At 51.2% G+C, this 25,289-nt stretch overlaps 1 protein-coding gene and 1 long non-coding RNA gene across 4 annotated transcripts in view; one reads left to right on the plus strand and one right to left on the minus strand.

Moving 5' to 3' along the window:
• LOC140416342 (calcipressin-3-like) overlaps positions 1-25,289 on the minus strand; it is a 353,570-nt gene that overhangs the window by 130,409 nt on the left and 197,872 nt on the right. The window contains exon 1 of one of the 3 annotated variants that reach the window (XM_072501123.1): positions 8,155-8,309. The exons of the other annotated variants lie outside the window; for them this stretch is intronic. Within the exon in view, the coding sequence (XP_072357224.1) occupies positions 8,155-8,238 (84 nt within the window). The 5' untranslated portion in view covers positions 8,239-8,309. Of the gene's footprint in view, positions 1-8,154; positions 8,310-25,289 lie in introns of those variants that run through there. 3 annotated transcript variants of the gene reach the window in all.
• Positions 8,548-25,289, plus strand: part of LOC140416378 (uncharacterized) — a 49,775-nt gene continuing 33,033 nt past the window's right edge. The window contains exon 1 of the long non-coding RNA XR_011944776.1: positions 8,548-8,622. This is a non-coding gene — a long non-coding RNA (uncharacterized lncRNA). The remainder of the gene's footprint in view (positions 8,623-25,289) is intronic.

Below are 25,289 nucleotides of genomic sequence, written 5' to 3' on the forward strand. Positions count from 1 at the left end.
CCACGCTCCACATTATATGGATGTGAGGTTGGAGACAGGACGTACCCAACGCACCCCCAGGGAGGGTGGACAGGGCCCTACTGGATGACAAGGCTTTTTGCAAAAAAATATCACAGTCCATAGACGAGTATATTATTAACAATCAGAACGGGGAGGTCTCACTCTCCACGTTCTGGGAGGCGCTGTAGGCTCTGATCAAGTGAGAAATTATCGCTTTTAAAGCACAAAGGGACAGGGAAGAGAGGGTGGCTAGGCAACAGCTAGTCGACTCCATACTGGAGGTAGGTCGGCGATACTCCGAGGCCCCGACTTAAGAGCTCCTGGTGGAGAGGAAAAAGCTAGAGATAGACTTTGATCTGCTCTCCACAAGGAAAGCAGTGCACCAACTCTGCCAGGCACGGGGGACCCTGTACGAACACGGAGACAAGGCTAGTTGCCTGCTGGCTCACCAGCTGAGAAAGAAGGTAGCCACGAGGGAAATAGCACAGATCAGGGACAGCAGAGGCAAATTAGTAGCAGAACCGGACAAGTTTAACAAGACCTTCCACCAGGGGCTGTACACCTCAGAGCCCTCAGCAGGAGAGTCAGGGATGAAGCACTTCCTTGATGTACCTTGAAGGGGCAGCACGGTAGCATAGTGGTTAGCACAATTGCTTCACAGCTCCAGGGTCCCAGGTTCGATTCCCAGCTTGGGTCACTGTCTGTGCGGAGTCTACACGTTCTCCCCGTGTCTGCATGGGTTTCCTCCGGGTGATCCGGTTTCCTCCCACAGTCCAAAGATGTGCAGGTTAGGTGGATTGGCCATGCTAAGTTGCCCTTAGTGTCCAAAAACAAATTGTCCTTAATGTTGGGTTGGGTGGGGTTACTGGGTTATGGGGTTAGAGTGGAGGTGTGGGCTTGGGTAGGGTGCTCTTTCCAAGAGCTGGTGCAGACTCGATGGGCCGAATGGTCTCCTGTAAATTCTATATATATATATATCAAAATACTGGACTCAGTTCTTTGAGAAGGTGACTGAACAGGTAGACGAGGGTAGAGCAGTTGATGTGGTGTATATGGATTTCAGCAAAGCGTTTGATAAGGTTCCCCACGGTAGGCTATTGCAAAAAATACGGAGGCTGGGGATTGAGGGTGATTTAGAGATGTGGATCAGAAATTGGCTAGCTGAAAGAAGACAGAGGGTGGTGGTTGATGGGAAATGTTCAGAATGGAGTACAGTCACAAGTGGAGTACCACAAGGATCTGTTCTGGGGCCGTTGCTGTTTGTCATTTTTATCAATGACCTAGAGGAAGGCGCAGAAGGGTGGGTGAGTAAATTTGCAGACGATACTAAAGTCGGTGGTGTTGTCGATAGTGTGGAAGGATGTAGCAGGTTACAGAGGGATATAGATAAGCTGCAGAGCTGGGCCGAGAGGTGGCAAATGGAGTTTAATGTAGAGAAGTGTGAGGTGATTCACTTTGGAAGGAATAACAGGAATGCGGAATATTTGGCTAATGGTAAAGTTCTTGAAAGTGTGGATGAGCAGAGGGATCTAGGAGTCCATGTACATAGATCCCTGAAAGTTGCCACCCAGGTTGATAGGGTTGTGAAGAAGGCCTATGGAGTGTTGGCCTTTATTGGTAGAGGGATTGAGTTCCGGAGTCGGGAGGTCATGTTGCAGCTGTACAGAACTCTGGTACGGCCGCATTTGGAGTATTGCGTACAGTTCTGGTCACCGCATTATAGGAAGGACGTGGAGGCTTTGGAGCGGGTGCAGAGGAGATTTACCAGGATGTTGCCTGGTATGGAGGGAAAATCTTATGAGGAAAGGCTGATGGACTTGAGGTTGTTTTCGTTGGAGAGAAGAAGGTTAAGAGGAGACTTAATAGAGGCATACAAAATGATTAGGGGGTTGGATAGGGTGGACAGTGAGAGCCTTCTCCCGCGGATGGATATGGCTGGCACGAGGGGACATAACTTTAAACTGAGGGGTAATAGATATAGGACAGAGGTCAGAGGTAGGTTCTTTACGCAAAGAGTAGTGAGGCCGTGGAATGCCCTACCTGCTACAGTAGTGAACTCGCCAACATTGAGGGCATTTAAAAGTTTATTGGATCAACATATGGATGATAATGGCATAGTGTAGGTTAGATGGCTTTTGTTTCGGTGCAACATCGAGGGCCGAAGGGCCTGTACTGCGCTGTATTGTTCTATGTTCTATGTTCTATGTTCTATGCCCGTTGTGGGGGAGCACAGGAAGCAGGGCCAATACTGGGAGAGGTCATGGAGAGTATTAGCTCCATGCAGGTGGGGAAGGAGCCGAGACCAGACGGTTTCCCGGAAGACGTTTACAAAAGATTTGTGACAGCACTGGCCCCGCACCTGCGGGAGATGTTCACAGACTCACTGACGAGGGGCACACTGCCACCTCTGCTGGTACAAGCCTCAATCTTGCTGATACCTAACAAAGACAAAGACCCAACAGAGTTAGATTCCTACAGACCCATCTCGCTTCTAAATGTAGACGCAAAAATACTGGCCAAGATCCTAGCCAAACGGCTGGATGACTGCGTACCAGAGGTGGTTGCAGAAGACCAGACAGGTTTTGGCAAGGGTAGACAGCTAACATCGAACATCAGGTGACTGCTGAATGAGATCATGACCCCCATTAGGGGAGAGAACACCTGAAATGATCGTCTCCCTGGATGCTGAAAAGCCCTTTGGCAGAGTCGAATGGAAGCACCTCATAGAGGTACTGCAGCAGTTCGGGCTTGGAGCAGGGTTCACCTCCTGGGTGAAATTCCTGTACAACGCTCCCACAGCGAGCATATGGACAAACACCACCAGCACGAAGTACTTCCAGTTGCACAGAGGCACAAGGCAGGGATGCCCGTTATCCCCGCTGCTGTTCACCCGAGCGATCGAGCGTTCGCGCTCAGGGTGGCAAAGAATTGGAAAGGGATCCGACGGGGAGACAGAGAGCACAGAGTCTCGCTCTCTGCAGGTGACCTGCTCCTCTACATCTCGGACACACAAAGCAGTATCAAAGGAATCATGGCGCTTTTGAAAGAGTTTGGAGCTTTCCCGGGCTTCAAAAGTAACCTCAGCAAAAGCAAGATCTTCCTGGTGAACCCGCAAATGGGAGGGGCAGAGCTGGAGGGAATGCCGTTTAAACAGGCCCAGCACAAATTCTGCTACCTGGGGATCCATATCGCCCATGACTGGACAGGGATTCACAAGTGGAATCCATCCAGCCTTACGGTGGAAGTAAAAAAGGACCTGCAGAGACGGAACACACTTCCATTCTCCCTTGCGGGGAGGGTACAGACGATCAAAATGAACGTAATGCCCAGGTTCCTCTTCCTGTTTAGATCCATCCCGATCTACAACCCCAAGGCCCTTTTCAACGCACTAAACAAACTGATTATGACGTTTGTATGGTTGGGAAGAATGCAAGGATCCCAAAGAAAGTCCTGCAGAGAACGGGATCCAGGGGAGGTCTAGCCCTCCCAAACCTACAATATTACCACTGGGCAGTGACCGCAGGGAGGGTAAAGGGGTGGATAAATGAGCCAGAAGCTGAATGGGTGCTTATGGAGGAGAGCTCCTGGAGAGATGACCTCCCTCCAGGCCCTAGCCACGGCAGCACACCCATCCCATCTAATAAATACTCAATGAGTCCAGTGGTGGTAGCAACACTCCAGCTGTGGAACCAACTGCGACAGCATTTCGAGCTAACTGATATGTCCGACAAAGCGCCCATCTGCAACAACCACAAGTTCATGCCGGCGACCATGGACACCTCCTTCAAAAGGTGGAGACAGGACGGGGGGGATGAGGATAGTTAGGGACTTTTACACCGACTACAGGTTAAGAACGCTCGAAGAGCTGACAGAAAGTTCCTAGCTGATGGGGGGCAACAAACTTGGGTACCTACAACTCTAAAACTTCCTACGAAAAGAAAAAAGGACGTACCCATGACCACCACGACAATCACTGCTAGAGGACCTGCTGGACGCGGACATCTTAGGAAAAGGGAACTGTGGTGACATATATGGGCGACTGCTAAGGGGGGGGGGGGCACGGACATCTTAGGAAAAGGGAATTGTGGTAACATGTATGGGCGACTGCTAAGGGGGGGGGGGGGCACCACCCAACTGGACAAGACAAGGGAGAAGTGGGAAGAAGACTTGGGGTTCGAAATAGAGTGGGGACACTGGAGCGAAGCACTGCACAGGGTCAACTCCACCTCCACAAGCGCAAGGCTAAGCCTAATGCAGCTAAAAGTGGTACATAGAGCCCACTTAACTAGAACCCGAATGAGCAGGTTCTTCCGGAGGTGGAGGATAAATGTGAACGGTGCCAAGGAGGCCCGGCCAACCAAGCCCATATGTTCTGGTCTTGACTCAGACTTGCTGGGTTTTGGCCAGCCTTCTTCGAGGCAATGTCCAAAGTGGTGGGGACCTCTCATTCTTTTAATCTCGAGAGAATGCAGGCCCCCTGCCCGAGAGTGGCAGTCTTCGAGGCATCAGAACAGCCAGATCTCTTCATGGGGCGGAGGCCAACCCCTTGCCTTTGCCTCCCTAATTGCCCACCGGAGAATCTTGCTCTGCTGGCGATCAGTAGCACCCCGCACAGCTGCAGACTGGTTGGCCGACCTGTCAGAATTTCTCCAAATGGAGAAAATTTGATTTGCAAGCCGAGGGTCAGAAGAGGGCTTCCACAAAACACGGGAGCCATTCACTCGGTTGTTCCAAGACCTGTTTGTAGCCAACAACTAGGAAGCCAAAGATCAGGAAGGGGTAGCCTCGACACAGTAGGGAAAAGGGGGGGAGGGGGTCTGGGGAACAAAAAACTCAGCCAAGCCCAACAAAGGTACCAGGAGACACCGGGGGGGGGGGGGGGCAACAACAACCTGAACCAAAGGGAAGGAAAGCAAAGGGAAAAGCGGTGGGGAGCGAAATGTAGGGGGCCACAATCACCACGGCAAACACTGTAAGGAAGGAATAAAAGAAAAAGGGGAAACTGTGATGTATTGATGTAAATAGTCAAAACCGATCATGGTGTAAATAGTAAATAGTTCTACTTTTACTTCTTATATATTCTCCTGCTTAACTCCCACTGTTCATATTTATATTTGTTTTGTACACCAAAACCCCTTTAAAAACACTTTAAAAAAAAAAGACTCCAAATTAAGTTTGTGGCACAAAATGAGTGAACCCAAAGATGTTATTCTGAGGCCAAATTGAAAATGGGCCTTTGCAAGCCACAGGCCGCAATCAGGCCTCCTGATATAACTCATTGGTGAGGGCTTGATCATCTCCAGCCAGCTTGCGTGGAGGCAGAGTAGGGAAGCGCAGGAAGGAGGCTGAGCCCGGGCAGGAAGCCAGTCCAGTGTTCCTCCTGTCTCCGCAGAAGCAAAAGCATAAACAGTTTTCTTATCTTGGTGAGTGGCCTCCAACTCAAAAGATTGTTGATTAGGTCCTAATGACTGGAACATGTAGACAGAACGTGCGGGCGCATATTCCATTAGTTTGCAGGCTCATTTTGATTGTGGTTCTACAACTGGTATTTGCGCTCCAACTTGCATAGATGGGCGTCTAATGCCTGTTTCAAGCCAGCACACCTTTAAGGCGTCAACTTCTAATTTGGTGGCCTGCACAGTTCCAGGGAACTTTGACCATGAGGGAATGCGACTCAAAACTGGTGCTGACCCTCCCTCCCTCCCTCCCCCACCACTAACATTCTAACATTGACTTATGTCAATAAGACAAGTGTCCGTTTTTCAATTTCTCTCCTGTTTTTTCCATCAAAGGTTGTAGGCGACTTTCATTATCCAAAAACAAACACATGGTAGGATTTCAGTCCCTTCACGTGCTGCTTCCATTCAATGAATATTATCATCAGGTTGAAATGGAAGTTGTTCTTTAGGAACCAGGATGTGCAATTTGTGCCAGAGTGGACAACAAAAAATGCTTTGCAGAAAGCGAATGTCTAAAAAGAAAGTGGATTTATCTGCCATAAATGGCAAAAAACTATTTTAAAAGTTAAGAAGATGGAAAAAGAGGAATATTCAAGCCAATAGTAAACAAGAATGTGAGTAGGTTTATAGTATCATGGAGAAAAACACCAACACGGTTCAACAGTTGAATGACCTGTTTGCATTCTAGAACATAAACAATTCCATAGTTAATCCTATTGGTCACTGGTGCTGTTTTAATTGGTGATTTGCCTGGTGTTATAACCTGCCTACTTACCATTGGCTGGGGACTAATGACAATCCCACAATCCTGTGGGAGTATGAGCTTCCCCAATGAGGGGGGCGGAGGAACCATTAGTAAACTTTAGGAACCAGCAGGAAGGAGTGTGCAGCAAGGGAAGTTGTTGCTGCTGTTATATATATAAGTTATTGTAAATAAATGTTATTACTTTGTATCCTTAAAACTCGTGCTGGATTCTTCGTGGCCCTCACAAAACCTGGCATTAGTTTTTCTTGCAGGCTCATGAGCACTTCTTTAGACTTGTCGCAATGAAAGATCTTGAAATCTGCTCTTTTCAAGTCTAAGGTAATCAGCAAGTCTAACCTTATCAGCAAGTCAGCAGATCTAGCCTTATCAGCAAGTTTCACTTTCCTTTGGTGTAGGCTAAAAACATGATCAGGAGAGCCAAGATGCTTATGTGCCATACGTGTTTCATCATAAAAGATTAAATCCAGAAGAGCTGCCGATAATGCTGCCAGCTTGTCAAACTGGGCAAGGAAACAATTCACGAGGTTTGTGCATTCCGAATGCATTTTTCCCCTTGCTGATGTGTTCTGGTTCTTTAACAGGCCTTCCGATCTGCCCAAATATTTCCCTATTTTGCATGCATAATAAAAGGCAAGTGGATAAATATTTGGAAAAATAAATTTAAAAAGGCAGGGAGAAAGAGCAACACAATGGGACTAAATGGTATTTACTGCAAGTGGATTTGAGTAAAGAAATGTTGTTGTATCGGTTCTTGGTGAGACCACACCTGGAGCACTGTGAACTGTATTAGTCTCCTTACCTAAGGAAGTATATACTTGTCATTGAGGGAGCGCAACAAAAGTTCACCAGTCTGATGATGGGATTGTCCTATGATGAGAGATTGAGGAGACTGGGCCTGCATTCTCTCGAGGTTAGAAGAATGAGAGGTGATCTTATTGAAGCGTATACAATTCTTACAGGGCACGACAGGGTAGATACAGGAAGGCTGTTTCCCTGGCTGGGGATCTTGGAAGGTGGAACACAGTCCATTTAGTACTGAGATGGAATTCTCTATCCCAAAGGACTGTGGAGGTTCAGTCAGTGAGAATATTCAAGACAGAGATGGATAGATTTCTAGATGTTAAAGATATTAAAGGATATGCAGGTAATGTAGGAAATGGCCTTTGAGGTAGAAGATCAGCCATGATTTAGTTGAATGGCGGAGCAGGCTCAAGGGGCAGAATGGTCTACTCCTGCTCCTAGTTTCTATGTCCCTAAATGGGATCTGGCAGAGGCACAATGGGCTGTGTCGCCTTCTGTGCTATAAAGCCTATGGGCAGGATTTTCCAGCCCTTCCTGCCGGTGGGTTCCTCCGGTCCTGCCAAAGGCCGATCCACTGCGGCGGGTTCCCGAAAATACGGCCAGCAAGCAATGCAAATGGCCCTTGACTTCAACGGGACCAGAAGATCCGACCAGCTGCCTCCCCAGCTGGAAAACCCGCCCTGGGGGCAGAGGGGGGGGGCAGAAAAAAACAGGCCTATGATTCTACCCTCTCCTTTGCCTCACGTTTGATCCACAGCAACTACCAACAATCAACATATTTATTTCCGACCTTTGACCTCAAAACACTGTCTCAGGTGCATGAACCAAAGCATTTCTAACAGTTCCTTCTATGACTGCAGCAGCTATTCTTACACATGAGTGATTCGTAGTGCAGTACCCATCGGCCAGTTCTACAGCCTCATATATTAATTTTATAATCAATAACCCATTTCAATTGGTCTTGAATATTTTACAATGAATTAGATTCAACATGTTTCTTTCTAATTCGACTAAAATGTGTTACATACATACATTAGTTAGGGGTACATAAAATGCTTTTGGATAATTTACCCCACGAAAGCCTACATAAACGAAAGCCGTAGATATATTTTAAAAACTACCATTTACCTCTTTACTCATTATTTCTTTTTTCTTTCTTTGGTCCTTTGCCCCACATTTGCTTCTAAACGGCTTCCCTCGTGATTCATGCATTCACCCCCTCCCTCTGCATCACTCCATTCCCTGTGATTTTATATTTTAAAAGCTAACAAGTAATGTCCTTTACTGGTGTCCAGTATACCTTTCTCTCTGTGGGTGAAATGCTGCCCATTACACCTGTGTTGCGCTAGTTTATCCAAATTTGGGGTGCAATTATCTTTTTCATCCAATCAGTGATATCACTGCACAATCACTGTCATGACATCTGGCATATGTAAGTAATCATACTGATAGCATTAGGTTAGGAGCAGAAGTTACATGGGGATCAGTGGTGGATTTACCATGCACTGGATTGCTACTACTTGCACAATTTAGACATGTGGACACCATGGAATTGAAGGTGGATGCTCTTACCTAATACTGGTAAAAAAAAAACAGGTACCCATTATTTTTGGCTGTAGGCAATGTTCCCCTCTCAGTTATGTGACTCCACAGCAATCTGGGAGTTGTGGTGTACAGACCATTTGCTTTATGATAATGCACATACATGGCTGTGCAGCAAAATTTTAAGAAATTTAAAAGCGCAAAATCGATAGATCGCTCAGAGCTATCCTCCATTACATGGGCTAGCATGGCCCTGACGCCGTATGGGGATGCGTCACAGGTCAGTAAGAGTGGCCTAGAAGGGTCAAAATGAGTAAGCAGTCTTGAAGAGGAAAGCTGCTGTTTACCCTGTCAAATGCTGCCTGTTGCTCGGTGCCCCATGCCCAGAGTTGTTCTTTCTTAAGTGGCTCCCCTCCATAGACAAATGTTGTGGCCAAACCCGGGAGGAACTTTCCATAATTGACCAGGGGGCCCATCGGAATTTCGGGGATTTCCTGGGACTGGTCAATTATTAGGGAAAGTTCCTCCCGGGTTTGGCCACGACATTGGCTCCCCTCCTAATGCTATTAGTATAATTACTTACACATGCCAGATATCATGATAGTGCCTGCCCAGTTCTGTATGCCTTAGGACCAAAGGTAGATGCGGAGTCGGACCGCATGAAGAACCTGGGAATCATAAGACCAGTACAATTTTCCGACTGGGCGGCGCCAGTAGAACCGGTAATGAAACCCGACCGTGCGTGATATTTAAAGGATCATGCAAAACATCTTGCGGGTGTTACCAGGTATGATGGTCTATGTATTGATAACCAGTTGGTCCAATCACGAGCACCCCTGCAACTTGGCAGAAGTGCTGCAATACTTTGAGGCAACTGTCATCCTCGTCCGCTGAGAGAAGTGCGTCTTCAATGCAGCTGAGATGGTATACCTCGGGTACTGTGTGGACTGCCACAGTGTGCACCCAGTGGGGGAGAAGGTCCAGGACATCCGCCAAATCCCGGGGCCTATTCCGGCGTCTTGTCCCTTGCCTGTAGATGTCCCAAAGCTGGGGAATGGATTCTTTGATCCTAGTGGGCTGTGCGCAGGGTGCCCTAAGCTGAGCACCGCCATCCCCTGGAGTTCTTGTACTCCCTCTTTGGTGCTTTTTCTGGATACCTCAATTTCCATGGTTCTTTGGAGGCCTAAATGAGCCTCGGCTGGTAGTTTTCTTAGCGTGGCCGCATCGCGGATCCCACATACTAACCAGTTGCGTAATGCTTCGCCCAGGGTTGGGCTGAACTCACAGATCTCAGCTAGTTTTTGAGGTGAGCAAGAAATTCACTGACATCTTCGCCTTTGGCCTGGTCGGTCATGTGGAACTGGAAATGGCATACTATCAGCGGTGGCTTCGGGTCGAAGTGCTCCCCCACCAAGGCTACCAGGGAGGCAAACAGGCGGGTGTCCAGAGGGTCCGGGTGCATTAGGCTTTTTATAATGCTATATGTATCTGGACCCCCCCCTCCTACAAGCTGCAGCAAGGCTACAGTTTGGCGCTCGTTGGCAATAATCGCATTAGTGCGGAGGAAGTACTGCATCCTCTCTCTGTACTGTTCCTAGTCATCTGCATCTGCTCTAACTTCCAGTGGTGCTTGACGAGGTTGACCGGGCACATAGCAACCGGTGTCAACGGCAGCTCCACTGAATCCTCGTTGCCAGTGTTAGATCCAAGGTAAGCAGCCACGCATAAACAGTAGGTTAGAATAGCACAAAGAGGTTTACTACTAGTTACAATCAATTACCATCACTCTCCGGAGGTCTCCTTCCCCAACCTGCACCCAGGTCACGGGTTTTAGTCGCCTCCTGTTGAGGGGAAGCCCGTCGTTACTGGGGAGGTTTGTCTTCTTCGGAGGGCACAGGAAACCTGATGGTTTCTATCCCGTGATCTCTGCTGGGGTTATAACAGTCAGGCTGTGTTCAAAATGGTTTTCATATGTACAAATAAGTGATTACTCTTCAAAGATCGGCTGTGAAGTCCTTTGGACATGTGAACCTAGAAAATGTGACAATGGACTTCCGGTGGCAGCCATGGTGTGCGTGGTCGCACAGGGCAGCTCCAGCTCAAAGATGGTGGTTTGGGCATTTTATACCCATTAATATTACCCATTTTATTACCCATTAACTCTGCAGGCAAGTGGTGCAGTAGGTGTAGAGGGAATGCTTCTCCCCAAGGTTTTATTTCTTGTTTTTTGTAATAAATTTTTTAGAGTACCCAATTAATTTTTTTCCAAATAAGGGGCAATTTAGCATGGCCAATCCCGGGCGAAACCCACACAAATACGGGGAGAATGTGCAGACTCCACATGGACAGTGATCCAGAACCAGGATCGAACATGGGACCTCGGCGCCGTGAGGAAGCAGGGCTAACCCACTGCGCCACCGTGCTGCCCAGGTTCTCCCCAAGATTAGCAAATCTACTGGCTACCAGACCCGGCAAAAAACAGTTAAATACCTGGCTAAGGAGTTGGAGGGGACCTGTGACGCAGAAACAACTGTGAGAATGGGGAAGTGGGAAAGCTCCAAATGAAGCAGTTGATGTCATCAAAGAGGAATTTCACCAGCAATGGAAGGAGATGCACGGCGACTGGTCAAAGGTCACTGAGGGAGCAGTAACACCTCTGCGAGGATTGATGGACCAGGTTGAGAAGTGCCTCGAGGCACATGGGGCGACAAAACATGAGGTGGAGAATGTGGTAACCAACCAGAATGATCGGATTGTGTCTTTGGATGACGAGGTGGGGATCCTGGGGGATCTATGAAAGTTGCTGTGAGTGAAAGTTGAGGAGCAGGAGAACAGGTCCAGGCGGCAGAACTTGAGAATTGTTGCCAGAGGGCATAGAAAGAACGAGCGGCATAAAATATGTGTCGAGGATGCTGGCTGGGTTGGTGGAGGAATGGGTGCTGGACCAGGCCCCAGAGTAGAACAAACGGACGGGGTTTGTGGTGGCCAAGGAAGTGCGGGATCCGTGGGGTAGATATGTGACAGTGAGTGGGGTGTTGAAGGAGGCGCTGGTGATGCTAGTCAACATATATGTGCCAAATTGGGATGATGTGGGGTTTGTAAACGTTTACTGGGAACGATCCCGGACTTAGACTCGCACCAGCTAATTCTGGGTGGAGATTTTAACTCTGTGATGAACCGAAGGTGGGCAGGCCGAGCCCCAAGTTAAATAGAAGGTCGAGGATGGTGAAGGAGTTGGAAACGTTTATGGAACGTATGGGAATGGTTGATCCGTGGAGGTTTAGGTTCCGGGGGTGGGGTTGGGGGCTGTTGGGGTTGAGGGAATACTCCTACTTCTCACACGTGTATAAAGTATACTTGAGAAATGATTTCTTTATGGTGAGTCGAGCTGTTGATGGGAGAGGTGGGGGTGGTGCATCGCGTGCATATGACCTGTTATTTATTCCATTATTTTTTCAGTTATTTATTCTTAATTAAAATTCTCAGGCTATTGTAGGATTTTAACTCCTGCTCTTTGGAATATTAATGCACCCCACTGGTTTTCTCATGCAGTATAATCGGTACTGCAATCCCCCTCCTCAGTTTGCTGAAGTTTGGTTGAAATGTTGCACTGTTGCCCGGCTTCAATTCCCACTTGGATCATTGTCTGTGCAGAGTCTGCACATTCTCCCCGTGTCTGCGTGGATTTCCTCCGTGTGCTCCAGTTTCCTCCCACAATCCAAAGATGTGCAGTTAGGTGGATTGGCCATGATAAGTTGCCCTTAGTGTCCAAAAAGAAAGATTAGGTTGGGTTACGGGGATAGGGTCGAGGTGTGGGCTTGGATAGGGTGCTCTTGCCAAAGGGCCGGTGCAGATTCAATGGGCCGAATGGCCTCCTTCTGCACTGTACATTCTATGAAAAAATGTCTATGATATCTATGCTCCGGTTTCCACCCACAAGTCCCGAAAGATGTGCTGTTAGGTGAATTGAACATTCTGAATTCTCCCTCTGTGTACCCGAGCAGGTGCCATAGTGTGGCGACTAGGGAATTTTCACAGTAACTTCATTGCAGTGTTAATGTAAGCATGCTTGTGACACTAATAAAGATTATTATTATTATTATGACCCGGGCGAGGATGAGTGGGTTCTTTCAGGGGATGGCCGATGGGTGCGAGAAGTGTGCGTGGGGGCCGGCGAATCACATGTTTTTGGGATGCGAGAAGCTGGAGAGATACAGAGAGGCGGTGTTAGGCTGTCTAAGATTATGGGGGTGAGTGTCAGGCGAACCCAATAGTGGCGATCTTTGGGGTATCGGAACTGCGGAGCTGCTGGAGGAGAGGGGGTTAATGTTGTGGCCTTCACCTCTCTAATTGCCAGGCGAAGAATCTTGCTACATTGGAGGCCGGGGGTGATGGCCTGGCTGTGGGACTTGTGTGACTTTCTCCAGTTGGTAAAGATTAAGTTTGAGTTGAGGGGGGGTCAGCAGAGGGTTTTGGGATGCCAATGGGGAACCTGCCACGGGAGGGAGGGGGTCACCTCCAGTGGAATCAGAAAACCCCACCCTATGCTTTGTACTTCCCAACCCTCCAAAGTACTTTCCCAATTCCTTTCCTGGTCAAATGCACTGCTTCTGGCTTCACCCTTTTAAACTCATTCTGACCCCCATTCCTCCTCTCTTCCTTCCTTCCATAAGTGTTGTTCTGGAATTTCAATCAATGTTCCTGCTATAAGCAATTCCCACTACTTCAGCATTGTGAATGGAAATGACGCATCTCAGGAGATCATTATTCACGTTATGTAGCACTATGAATTGGCAACAGCATCACAGCAGCATTCAAGTGGATTGTAGCGCACAAAGACTCCGTGAGACGAATAGAGTGAAGTCGATGAGGCTTTATTAAGCGTGTCTGTTCCCCCGCAGCTCGATAGTAGAATGGACTGCGGGGGAGGACTCCGGCTTCTTATACTCCGCCTTCAGGGCGGAGCTAGAGGTCAACGGCCAACCTGGACCCGGGATCTGTCAGCCAATGACATTAGGGCTTCCAGTCCCACATGACCCCTAATACATACTACCACATTCACCCCTTGTCAAAAATGAACCCGGCGGGGTGATGCTTCGTATGGTGGTAAGGGTTTACAGGGCTGGTCCTGGGAGGAAAAAAAAACATTCACATGGCAATACAGTATTGTACAATTTTGTCCTGTTTCAACTATTTACAGAAGGTATCGGGAGAAAAGCAAAATGTTCTTGTGAAAAGTCCATATATTGATTCAGATCGACGCCACGAGTCGGTCGGGCGGTCTGGTCGTCCATGTCGATCGCCTCGGCCCCGGTGGTGGTGGTGGTGGTGCTTGTACCGGTGTTGTCGTCTCCGGGAGCCTTACGGTTTCCGCTTGGGCTTTATTCTTGGTCGGGCCTGAGGGGAGGGGAACCGATCCTCCTGGGAAGGGGGCGGTCGCGGAGTGCGGCGGTGGCAGGAAGGGGGGGGGGGGTTGGGTGAATGGTGTCGGGGGGGTGTGTGTGTTGCCGGCGGGCGCCAGATCCCGCAGGGAGACCGTGTCCTGTCGGCCGTCGGGGTACTCCACGTAAGCGTACTGCGGGTTCGCGTGGAGGAGGTGAACCCTTTCGACCAACGGGTCCGCCTTATGTGCCCGCACATGCTTTCGGAGCAAGATGGGTCCTGGGGCCGCCAGCCAGGTCGGCAGCGACGTTCCAGAGGAGGACCTCCTAGGGAAGACAAGGCGACGCTCATGAGGCGTTTGATTAGTGCTCGTACATAATAGCGACCGGATGGAGTGGAGAGCGTCCGGGACGACCTCCTGCCACCGTGAAACTGGGAGGTCCCTGGACCGTAGGGCCAGTAGGACGGTCTTCCAGACCGTGCCGTTCTCCCTCTCTACTTGCCCGTTCCCCCGGGGGTTGTAGCTGGTCGTCCTGCTCGAGGCTATGCCCTTGCTGAGCAGGAACTGGCGCAGCTCGTCACTCATGAAAGAGGACCCCCTGTCGCTGTGGACGTATGCGGGGCAACCGAACAGTGTGAAGATGGTGTTCAGGGCTTTAATGACTGTGGCCGTGGTCATGTCAGAGCAGGGAATGGCGAATGGGAAGCGGGAGTATTCGTCCACCACATTAAGAAAGTATGTGTTGCGGTCGGTGGAGGAGAGGGGCCCTTTGAAATCGAGACTAAGGCGTTCAAAGGGGCGGGAAGCCTGAATCAGGTGCGCACTATCCGGCCTGAAAAAATGCGGTTTGCATTCCGCGCAGATGTGGCAGTCCCTTGTGACTGTACGGACCTCCTCTAAAGAGTATGGGAGGTTGCGGGACTTGATAAAGTGGAAAAACCGAGTGACCCCCGGGTGGCAGAGGTCCTCGTGGAGGGTTTGGAGGCGGTTAATTTGTGCGTTGGCACATGTGCCGCGGGATAGGGCATCGGACGGCTCGTTCAGCTTTCCGGGACGATACAAGATCTCGTAGTTGAAGGTGGAGAGCTCGATCCTCCACCTTAAGATCTTGTCGTTTTTGATTTTGCCCCGCAGTGCATTATCGAACATGAAGGCTCCCGACCGTTGGTCAGTGAGGAGAGTGAATCTCCTGCCGGCCAGGTAATGCCTCCAATGTCGCACAGCTTCCACTATGGCTTGGGCTTCCTTTTCCACTGAGGAGTGGCGGATTTCTGAGGCGTGGAGGGTCCGGGAGAAAAAGGCCACGGGTCTGCCCGCTTGGTTAAGGGTGGCCGCTAGAGCTACGTCTGAGGCGTCGCTCTCGACCTGGAAGGGGAGGAACTCGTCGATGGCGCGCATCGTGGCCTTTGCGATATCCGCTTTGATGCGGCTGAAGGCCTGGCAAGCCTCTGTCGACAGAGGGAAGGTAGTGGTCTGTATTAGGGGGCGGGCCTTGTCTGCGTACTGGGGGACCCACTGGGCGTAGTATGAAAAAAATCCCAGGCAGCGTTTCAGGGCTTTCGAGCAGTGCGGGAGGGGAAATTCCATGAGGGCGCGCATACGTTCGGGGTCGGGGCCTATTATCCCATTGCGCACTACGTAGCCCAGAATGGCTAGCCGATTGGTGCTAAAAACGCACTTGTCCTCGTTGTACGTGAGGTTCAAGGCTTTGGCGGTCTGGAGGAATTTTTGGAGGTTGGCGTCGTGGACCTGCTGGTCGTGGCCGCAGATGGTTACATTGTCGAGATATGGGAACGTGGCCCGCAACCCATGTTGATCAACCATTCGGTCCATCTCTCGTTGGAAGACCGAGACCCCGTTTGTGACGCCAAATGGGGCCCTTAGGAAATGGTATAATCGCCCGTCTGCCTGGAAGGCTGTGTACTTGCGGTCACTTGGGCGGATGGGGAGCTGATGGTAGGCGGACTTGAGGTCCACGGTGGAGAAGACTTTATATTGGGCAATCCGATTGACCATGTCGGATATGCGGGGGAGAGGGTACGCGTCTAGTTGTGTGTACCTGTTGATGGTCTGGCTATAGTCTATGACCATCCTTTGTTTCTCCCCTGTCTTCACTACTACCACCTGAGCTCTCCAGGGACTATTGCTGGCCTGGATTATGCCTTCCTTTAGTAGCCGCTGGACTTCGGACCGAATGAAGGTCCGGTCCTGGGCGCTGTACCGTCTGCTCCTAGTGGCGACGGGTTTGCAATCCGGGGTGAGGTTCGCAAACAAGGACGGGGGTTGCACCTTGAGGGTTGCAAGGCCGCAGATAGCGAGTGGGGGTATTGGGCCGCCGAATTTGAACGTAAGGCTCTGTAGATTGCATTGGAAATCTAATCCCAGTAAGGTGGGGGCGCAGAGTTGGGGAAGGACGTTTAGTTTGTAGTTTTTGAACTCCCTCCCCTGCACCGTTAGGGTAACTATGCAGAATCCTTGGATCTGTACGGAGTGGGATCCTGCAGCTAGGGAAATCTTTTGTGCGCTGGGATAGGTGGTCAAGGAACAGCGTCTTACCGTGTCGGGGTGGATAAAGTTCTCCGTGCTCCCGGAGTCGACTAGGCATGGTGTCTCGTGGCCGTTTATTAGCACCGTTGTCGTCGTCGTCTGGAGTGTCCGGGGCCGAGCTTGATCGAGCGTAATTGAAGCGAGACGTGGTTGTAGTAGCGGAGTGGGGTCCGCTTGCACATCGCACATGGCCGGGGGGTCACAAGATGGCGGTGGGGGTGGACAAAATGGCCGCCCCCACGCGTCGTAGAGGTTTGGGGTGGTCCAAGATGGCGGCGCCCTTCCTCCCCTCGTGGTGGCCGGGACCCAAAATGGCGGCGTCTGCAGGTCGCACATGGGGCGCTGGGGGGGTTGGGGAGCGTTAGGACCGCGCGGGGCTCCCTCATCTCCAGGGGCAGCGGTGGTCGGGACCCAAGTTGATAGCGCCGGCGGGTCAGACGTGGGGCGCAGGGGGGTGTTAGAGACGGCCAGAACTCCCTCTTCTCCGTGGGGAGTGGTGGTCGGGACCCAAAGTGGTAGCGCCGGTGGGTCATACATGGAGTGCGGGGGGGAGGGGGGGGGGGTTGGGGAGAGTAAACGGCTTGCAGGGCTCCCTGTTCTCCCGGGACAGCGGCGACTTCGCGGGACCAGCACACAACCGCGAAATGGCCCTTTTTCCCGCAGCTCTTGCAGATCGCTGCGCGGGCCGGGCAGCGCTGTCGGGGGTGTTTCGCCTGGCCGCAGAAATAGCAGCGGGCGCCCCCGGTGCGACTTGGCGTTTGGACCGCGCAAGCCTGTGGGGTGTCCGGGGGGGGGGGGGGTGGGTTTGTCGCGACGGGTACGTACGGAGCCCAATGGGCTGCCGCGCGGTTGGGGCCGTAGGCGCGGGTATTACGCGCGGCCACGTCTAGGGAGGCTGCTAGGGCCCGGGCCTCTGAGAGTCCTAGCGACCCTCTTTCTAGAAGTCTTTGGCGGATTTGGGAGGAATTCATACCTGCCACAAAAGCATCGCGCATTAACATGTCCGTGTGTTCATTTGCGTTCACCGAAGGGCAGCTGCAGGCTCGTCCCAAAATCAGCAGCGCGGCGTAGAATTCGTCCATCGATTCTCCGGGACCTTGCCGTCTCGTCGCGAGCTGGTAGCGAGCGTAGATTTGGTTAACTGGGCAGACATAGAGACTTTTCAGTGCTGCGAACGCCGTCTGGAAATCCTCCGAGTCTTCGATGAGGGAGAAGATCTCCGTGCTTACCCTCGAGTGCAGGACCTGTAGTTTTTGGTCTTCTGTGACCCGGCCGGTGGCTGTTCTGAGGTAGGCCTCGAAACAAGTCTGCCAGTGCTTGAAGGCTGCTGCCGCGTTTACTGCATGGGGGCTGATCCTCAGGCATTCCGGAATGATCCTGAGCTCCATAGTCCTTTTTAGGCACGCTTAATAAATTGTAGCGCACAAAGACTCCGTGAGACGAATAGAGCGAAGTCGATGAGGCTTTATTAAGCGTGTCTGTTCCCCCGCAGCTCGATAGTAGAATGGCCTGCGGGGGAGGACTCCGGCTTCTTATACTCCGGCTTCTTATACTCCGGCTTCAGGGCGGAGCTAGAGGTCAACGGCCAACCAGGACCCGGGATCTGTCAGCCAATGACATTAGGGCTTCCAGTCCCACATGACCCCTAATACATACTACCACACTGATGACTTAATAACTTCAGTTCAATATCTTTAAATGAAGCTTTCGGGCAAATGCAGACGCCAAAACTGGTTCCATTTTAACTCAGTTGACTGTAATTCAATAGTATCTCTGAATTTTCAAACTGCATTTTATATTTGGAAATCAGGCTGCAGAAAAAGCGTTGCTGCTGTAAAATAGTCCAGATAGAAATACAGCACAGTGGAGCATATGGACTTGAGTAAACCAGGAGCCGAAGCTTCCAGAACTAAATGTTGAAATTGTACCCAATAATGGATCTTCTAATTAAACCAATAGATGCTAAATTCAGGAAATGCACACTTAAGTTTATTGCCAAATGTACTTGACTACTCTTCCTGTTGACAGTGTCCTTATCCAGAGGTGACATCATAGATTTCATAGAATGTACAGTGCAGAAGGAGACCATTCGGCCCATCCAGTCTGCACCGGCTCTTGGAAAGAGCACCCTACTTAAGCCCACGCCTCCACCCTATCCCCGTAACCCAGTAACCCCACCTCACCTTTTTGGACGCTAAGTGCAATTTATCATGGCCAATCCACCTAACCTGCACATCTTTGGACTGTGGGAGGAAACCGGAGCACCCGGAGGAAACCCACACAGACATGGGGAGATTGTGCAGACTCTGCACAGACAGTGGCCCAAGCCGGGAATCGAACCTGGGACCCTGGAGCTGTGAAGTAACTGTGCTACCCACTGTGCTCCTGTGCTGCCCCGTTACTTGCCGTTGCCTTGCCATTACTTTCGATGCCATTCATCCAATGGATGTGTGGGAGGGGGAAGCATAACTGATAAAAGTTCAATTGTAAATTCTACATTTTAAACACTGGGGTTTGGTAAAGCAGAGATAAGCACAAAAATCACTCAAATGTTGGAATTAAAACTGAAAATAATAGAAATGAAGGGAGCGATTTCAGCCCGTGTTAGTCGCCAGCAAAAACAGCGATGCGGGCACAAAATACGACGACAATCGGGAAACCCGATTCTCGCTGGTAAGATCACGCTTCCCAATATTCCAGGCGCCTCGCCGGTGGCGTAATGAGAATCCCCCATGGAAGGTGGGGGACCTGATTTAAATATAATAGAATCTTATTAATGAGCCCTCCCACCGGGACTTTCCCCCTCACTGGATATTTATCGGTCGCTGGCATGACTTCCAACAGCTCTGGCAACCTCACATCCGAAGGGACTATCAGAGGTGAGCGTTCAGGTCACCTTCATCATCAAGGGTGCCAATTACAGAAGGGCACCAGAGAGGACGTGGGGAACATAGATTGGTACAATTCGGGGTTGGAGGTGGTTCAGCCTCGACATCTCGGGTAGGTGGGGGGGTTGGGGGGTCGCTCACGGGCCTCAGCCATCCTTCATGGCTGTGAGCCTCTAGCTATAAAGGGATCTAGCAGCTGGTTTGCAGGCATGGATTCCCATGTGCCCCTTGCTGGACTTGTAGGGATATCATCACTGGCGGATTGCGTTCTAGAGTGGCAGCTGGAAAGTGGGTGAGAGCAGGTGAACCTGCCCCTGTGCCTGGTCAAACTTGCCATCAAAAGGTCCAGGCAGTGGGCGATCGAGGGGGTCATATGACCCGACTGTCTGCCCCTCTACCGCGGCTACATTCACGGTTTGGTGTCCCTGGAGAGAGAACGTGCACTTTTCAATAGCACCCTCGAGACCTTCCATACCCATTCGGTGTCGCAGGGGTTGCAGTGCCTTATTGACTTTAATCACATTTTGGTTTGATGTTTTAAGCCTCATTTGTCGCTTTTTGTTTCAGATAGTTTCCCTTTAAGGGTCTGCCCCTTTAATTTGTCTCTCAGGAGGGAGGGTTGGGCCGCTTCCTGGACCAATTGAGGTTTCCAAAGGTGGAAGAGGGACTGGTGGCAGGATTGGGGGCCCCGATTGGGCTGGAGGAGCTGATCAAAGGGATAGGAAGCATGCAGGCGGGGAAGGCACCGGGGCCGGACGGTTTCCCGGTCGAATTCTACAAAAAATATATGGACCTGTTGGGCCCGCTGTTAGTCAGGACCTTTAATGAGGCAAGGGAGGGGGGGCTTTACCCCTGATGATGTCCCAGGCACTGATCTCCTTGATCCTGAAGCGGGAGAAGGATCCCCTGCAATGTGGGTCTTACAGACCGATTTCCTTGCTAAATGTAGATGCCAAGGTGCTGGCGAAGGTCTTAGCCACGAGGATTGAGGATTGTGTGCCGCAGATCATCCATGAAGACCAGGCGGGGTTTGTGAAGGGGAGACAGTTGAACGCGAATGTGCGGAGGCTTTTGAACGTTATCATGATGCCGGCGAGGGAGGGGGAGGCGGAGATAGTGGTGGTGATGGACGTTGAGAAAGCCTTCGATAGGGTAGAGTGGGGGTACCTGTGGGAGGTGCTGAAGAGGTTTGGGTTTGGGGAGGGGTTTGTCAGGTGGGTTAGGCTTTTGTATGAGGTCCCGATGGCGAGTGTGGCCACAAACAGGAGGAGGTCCGAGAACCTTCGGTTGCACCGAGGGACGAGACAGGGGTGTCCCCTGTCCCCCCTGCTCTTCGCACTGGCGATTGAACCCCTGGCTATGGCACTGAGGGAGTCAAGGAACTGGAGGGGGATGGTGTGGGGTGGGGAGGAGCAGAGGGTGTCGCTTTATGCGGACGACCTGCTGCTGTATATGATGGACCCGGTGAGAGGAATGCCAGAGGTAATGAGGATTCTTAGGGAATTCGGGGACTTTTCGGGGTACAAGCTCAACATGGGGAAGAGCGAGCTGTTCGTAGTTCATCCAGGGGACCAGGAGAGGGGGATTGGCGCGCTCCCACTAAAAAAGGTGGAGAGGAGCTTCAGGTATTTGGGAGTCCAGGTGGCCAGGAGCTGGGGGGGCCCTGCATAGGCTTAACTTTACAAGGCTGGTGGAGCAAATGGAGGAGGAGTTCAAGAGGTGGGACGTGTTGCCGCTGTCCTTGGCGGGTAGGGTGCAGTCAATCAAAATGACGGTGCTCACAAGGTTTTTGTTTCTGTTCCAGTGCCTACCCGTGTTTATCCCGAAGGCTTTTTTCAGGTGGGTTAACAGGAGTATAATGGGGTTTGTGTGGGCGCGAGGGACTCCGAGGGTGAGAAGGATGTTCCTGTAGCGGAGTAGAGATAGGGGGGACTGGCGCTGCCCAACCTCTGTGGGTACTACTGGGCCGCCAATGCGACGATGGTGCACAAGTGGGTGATGGAGGGGTAGGGGGCTGCATGAAAGAGGCTGGAGACGGCGTCTTGTGTGGGTACGAGTCTGGGGGAGCTGGCAACGGCGCCGCTGCCGCTCCCTCCAAGGAGGTATACCACGAGCCCGGTGGTGGTGGCTGCCCTCAAAATCTGGGGTCAGTGGAGGCGGCACAGAGGGGAAGTTGGGGCCTCGACGTGGACCCCATTACGGGGGAACCACCGGTTTGCCCCAGGAAGAACAGGTGGAGTGTTTTTGGGGTGGGCGCAGGGCAGGGATACGAAATTTGGGGATCTGTTTGTGGACGGGAAGTTCGCAAGCCTGGGTGAGCTGGAGGAGAAGTACGGGATCCCCCCAGGGAACACCTTCAGGTACTTACAGGTAAGGGCGTTTGCCGGACGGCAGGTGGTGGAATTCCCGCGGCTACTGCCACACACAGTACAGGACAGGGTGCTCTCGAGGGGGTGGGGGGGGGGGGGGGGAGTGGGGAAGATCTCAGAAACTTACCAGGTGATGCAGGAGGAGGAGGAGGCCTCGGTGCTGGAGGTAAAAGGTAAGTGGGAGGAGGAGTTGGGAGAGGAAATTGAGGAAGGGTCGTGGGCAGATGCCCTGGGGAGGGTGAACTCTTCCTCATCGTGCACGAGGCTCAGCCTCATACAGTTTAAGGTGCTGCACAGGGCACACATGACCAGGACAAGGATGAGCCGGTTTTTTGGGGGTAAGGACAGGTGTGTTAGGTGCTCAGGGAGCCCAGCAAACCACACCCATATGTTCTGGGCATGCCCAGCGCTGGAGGAATTTTGGAAGGGCGTAGCGAGGACCGTGTCGAGGGTGGTAGGATCCAGGGTCAAACCGGGCTGGGGGCTCGCAATATTTGGGGTGGCAGAGGAGCCGTGAGTGCAGGAGGCGAAAGAGGCCTGTATTCTGGCCTTTACGTCCCTGGTAGCCCGGCGAAGGATTCTTCTTCAGTGGAAGGATGCGAGGCCCCCAAGCGATCAGCGATATGGCGAGGTTCATTAAATTGGAGAGGGTGAAATTCGCCTTGAGAGGGTCGGTACAAGGGTTCTTTAGGCGGTGGCAACCGTTCTTAGACTTCCTGGCAGAACGGTAGACACTGGTCAATGGCAGCAGCAACTCGTGGGGGGGGGGGGGGGGGGGGGGGGGGGTGTGGTTACTTTATTTTTGTTTTTGTTATTTATGCTGAAGGGTCTGAGGGGGTGTATATACCTGTTGTGTTAAGTCGGGGTGTTAATGTTAATTTATTATTTATGTACAGGGGAGAGGGGGGTATGGAGGGTTGCTTTTCTAGACTGTGTTTTGTACTTAACCCTGTTGGGTTCTTTTTTTCATTTTGTTATTGATATTTTGTGAAAACCTTTAATAAAAATTATTTTTAAAAAAACATTTGTCCCTCACTTTATTTGATTTAGTTTACTTGTTTATTTGTGTTGATCAAAATAGTTGGAAGTCCTGCCCCCAAGCATTGAACTCCAAGGCTCATAGACACATCTCCATAACAGAGAGGTGAAACAGATGTGCCCCCCAAAGCAAGGTGTTATGGTGAAGTGGCTCATCAGTCACCCTGTGAGGTCAGGATGCAGGTTCTTTGAATGCACTCAACTGCCCTCACTCCTCATGCTTGGGAGAGTCACGCTGCCACTGAAGCTCTCAAGAGTCGAGGCGCTTCATTCAGGTGGAGCTGAGAGAGGAAACTGGTGAAGAGACTATTGGCTGACGGTGAGGGAGTGAGGCTCATTGGAAAGGTGCTCACATAAGAGGATGTACCATATCCTGAGAGAGCTGTGAGTCAGGGCACTGTCTGAACTCCTCATTGCTCACTTTGATGCTTTCTTCCTTTGAATTTTTGATTCTGGAGAATCATGGCACCAGTCGAGCTGGCAATTCTTTTGATTGCAATCGAGGAGCAGAAGTGACATCGATGTGCCGCTGAGCATGACCAGGACCAGCACCCTGGAGACGAGGAGGAGGTAGGACCCACTGATCTTCAGGGAGCAGGACCACACATGGCAGAGCATCAGAGGAAACACTACCAGCTACGGGTATTCTGCCGTGGAACATCCTATCTCCAGATGTCAGAGGTCCAGTACCGGAGAAGACTGTGTCTGTCCCGGGGGACAGTTGATCACCTGTGCCAGGTGATGCAAGAGTTGGTACCACATAGGCTTGGAGGTCACCCATTTCCTGTGGCCCTGAAAGTCACTGCCACTCTGAAATTCTATACCAGCAACGCGTTTCAGGGCAGCGCAGTTAACTGTGCAGCATATCCCAGTCAGCCATGCACAACTGCATAAGGGAGGTCACAGATGCCCTACTTGCAGGGCCCACATGTCCATCAACATGGACCAGGATCAGGTAAGCCAGGACTCCAGGGCCATGGGCTTCACCCGCAAAGCAGGCACGCCTCAGGTGCAGTGTGTCATGGACTCCATCTGCATGGCTCTGTAATCTCCATGGCAGCATTTATGAACCTCAAGGGACACCACTCTCTCAAAGTCCATCTCGTCTGTGACCACGCTATGCACATCATCCAGGTGTGTTCCCATTTCCCATGGAGTATCCACGATAGTTACATCTCGCAGCACTTGCAGATCCCAGCTTGTCGGGGACAAAGGTACCCACAAAGGTGGTTGATGACGCCAGTGCAGAGGCCACAACCACCCACTGAGACTTGCTAGAGCAAGGCTTCTGTGTCGATGCGCACACTGGTGGAGTAGGTAATTGGACTGCTCAAAATGTGGCTCCATGCCCAGACCGGTCGGGGGAAGCACTCCAAGAATGCCTCATATCATTGTGGTCTTCTGCACTCTGGACAACCTGGCATTGCAGTGGGGAGAGCAGCTGAACTAGGAGGAGATGGAAGAGCACCACATTTCTTTGGATGAGGAGGCCAAGGAAGGAGGCGAGGGTCAACACGCGGACGAGGAAGGACCTTGGGTGAGGTTCAGGGCCCGCATGGGGTGAAGATGCCCACAAAGCATGGGAACGACCAGGACTGGGGAGTGATAAGCTCTCCCACCATGGTGTCTGACGTCAACTCACAAAAGTGCCTGTGGGCGGTCATCGTGATGATTCCTACATTCATGTGCAGGGCACTGAAGCCATTGGCAGCAGGCTGCAGGAGAATGAAGGTGACTTGCATTGAGCACAGAGTGATGCTCCTCTCATCCTGAGTGACCTGTCTGACTCCTGCCTGACAGAGAGTGAACACGTCCTGCCAATGAACGGGGCTCAGAGACACTGGATGACAAATCTCAGTTACTACTGCCTCCTCCGAGGTCAGGGGTCCTGGTGTTTTCTCCACCTTTGCATAAGGTGGACAGGTTCTCAACAATTTGTTAGCACTTGGCATCCTCATCACTGGAGAATTCTAGCAGACATGAGCAGCATGAGCTTTGATATTTTTGGCGGGTGGTTGTGGAGGCGTTACCTTCCATGGATGGAAGGCAGGGTGGGTGCTGGTGGACCCCATTCCAGCAGCAGTGTGTCTTGACTGGTGCAGCATATCCTAGTCAGCGCTGCGACTCTCACACTCCACAGGGATGAAGTGCTGAGTATGCATAGGGGTTCGCAGAGCATGGCGCATGAAATGACAGTATGCAGGATCTGTATCAGTGAACAAAGTGATGTTTAATACACGAGCGATATTACAATGGTGACTTATCTCTACTAGTGCCTAGGTTTACCATTGTCCACCAGGTGCCTATAGTTTCTTATTCTTTCTCATCCTTCTGCTACTTCTCAGTGTTTTCCCAGGTTGAGGAGGCCTGCTGCCTTCTATGTTCTGTTGCCTGAGATGACCTTGGCAGCCGCCCATTCTCACCGGTTTCCTCACCGGAACCGACACTTGGAAAAATGTGGTAAAATTCAACCCACTGCCTAATTCCAGGAAACAC

This window comes from Scyliorhinus torazame, chromosome 1 (assembly GCF_047496885.1).
Source record: "Scyliorhinus torazame isolate Kashiwa2021f chromosome 1, sScyTor2.1, whole genome shotgun sequence".
NCBI lineage: Eukaryota > Metazoa > Chordata > Chondrichthyes > Carcharhiniformes > Scyliorhinidae > Scyliorhinus > Scyliorhinus torazame.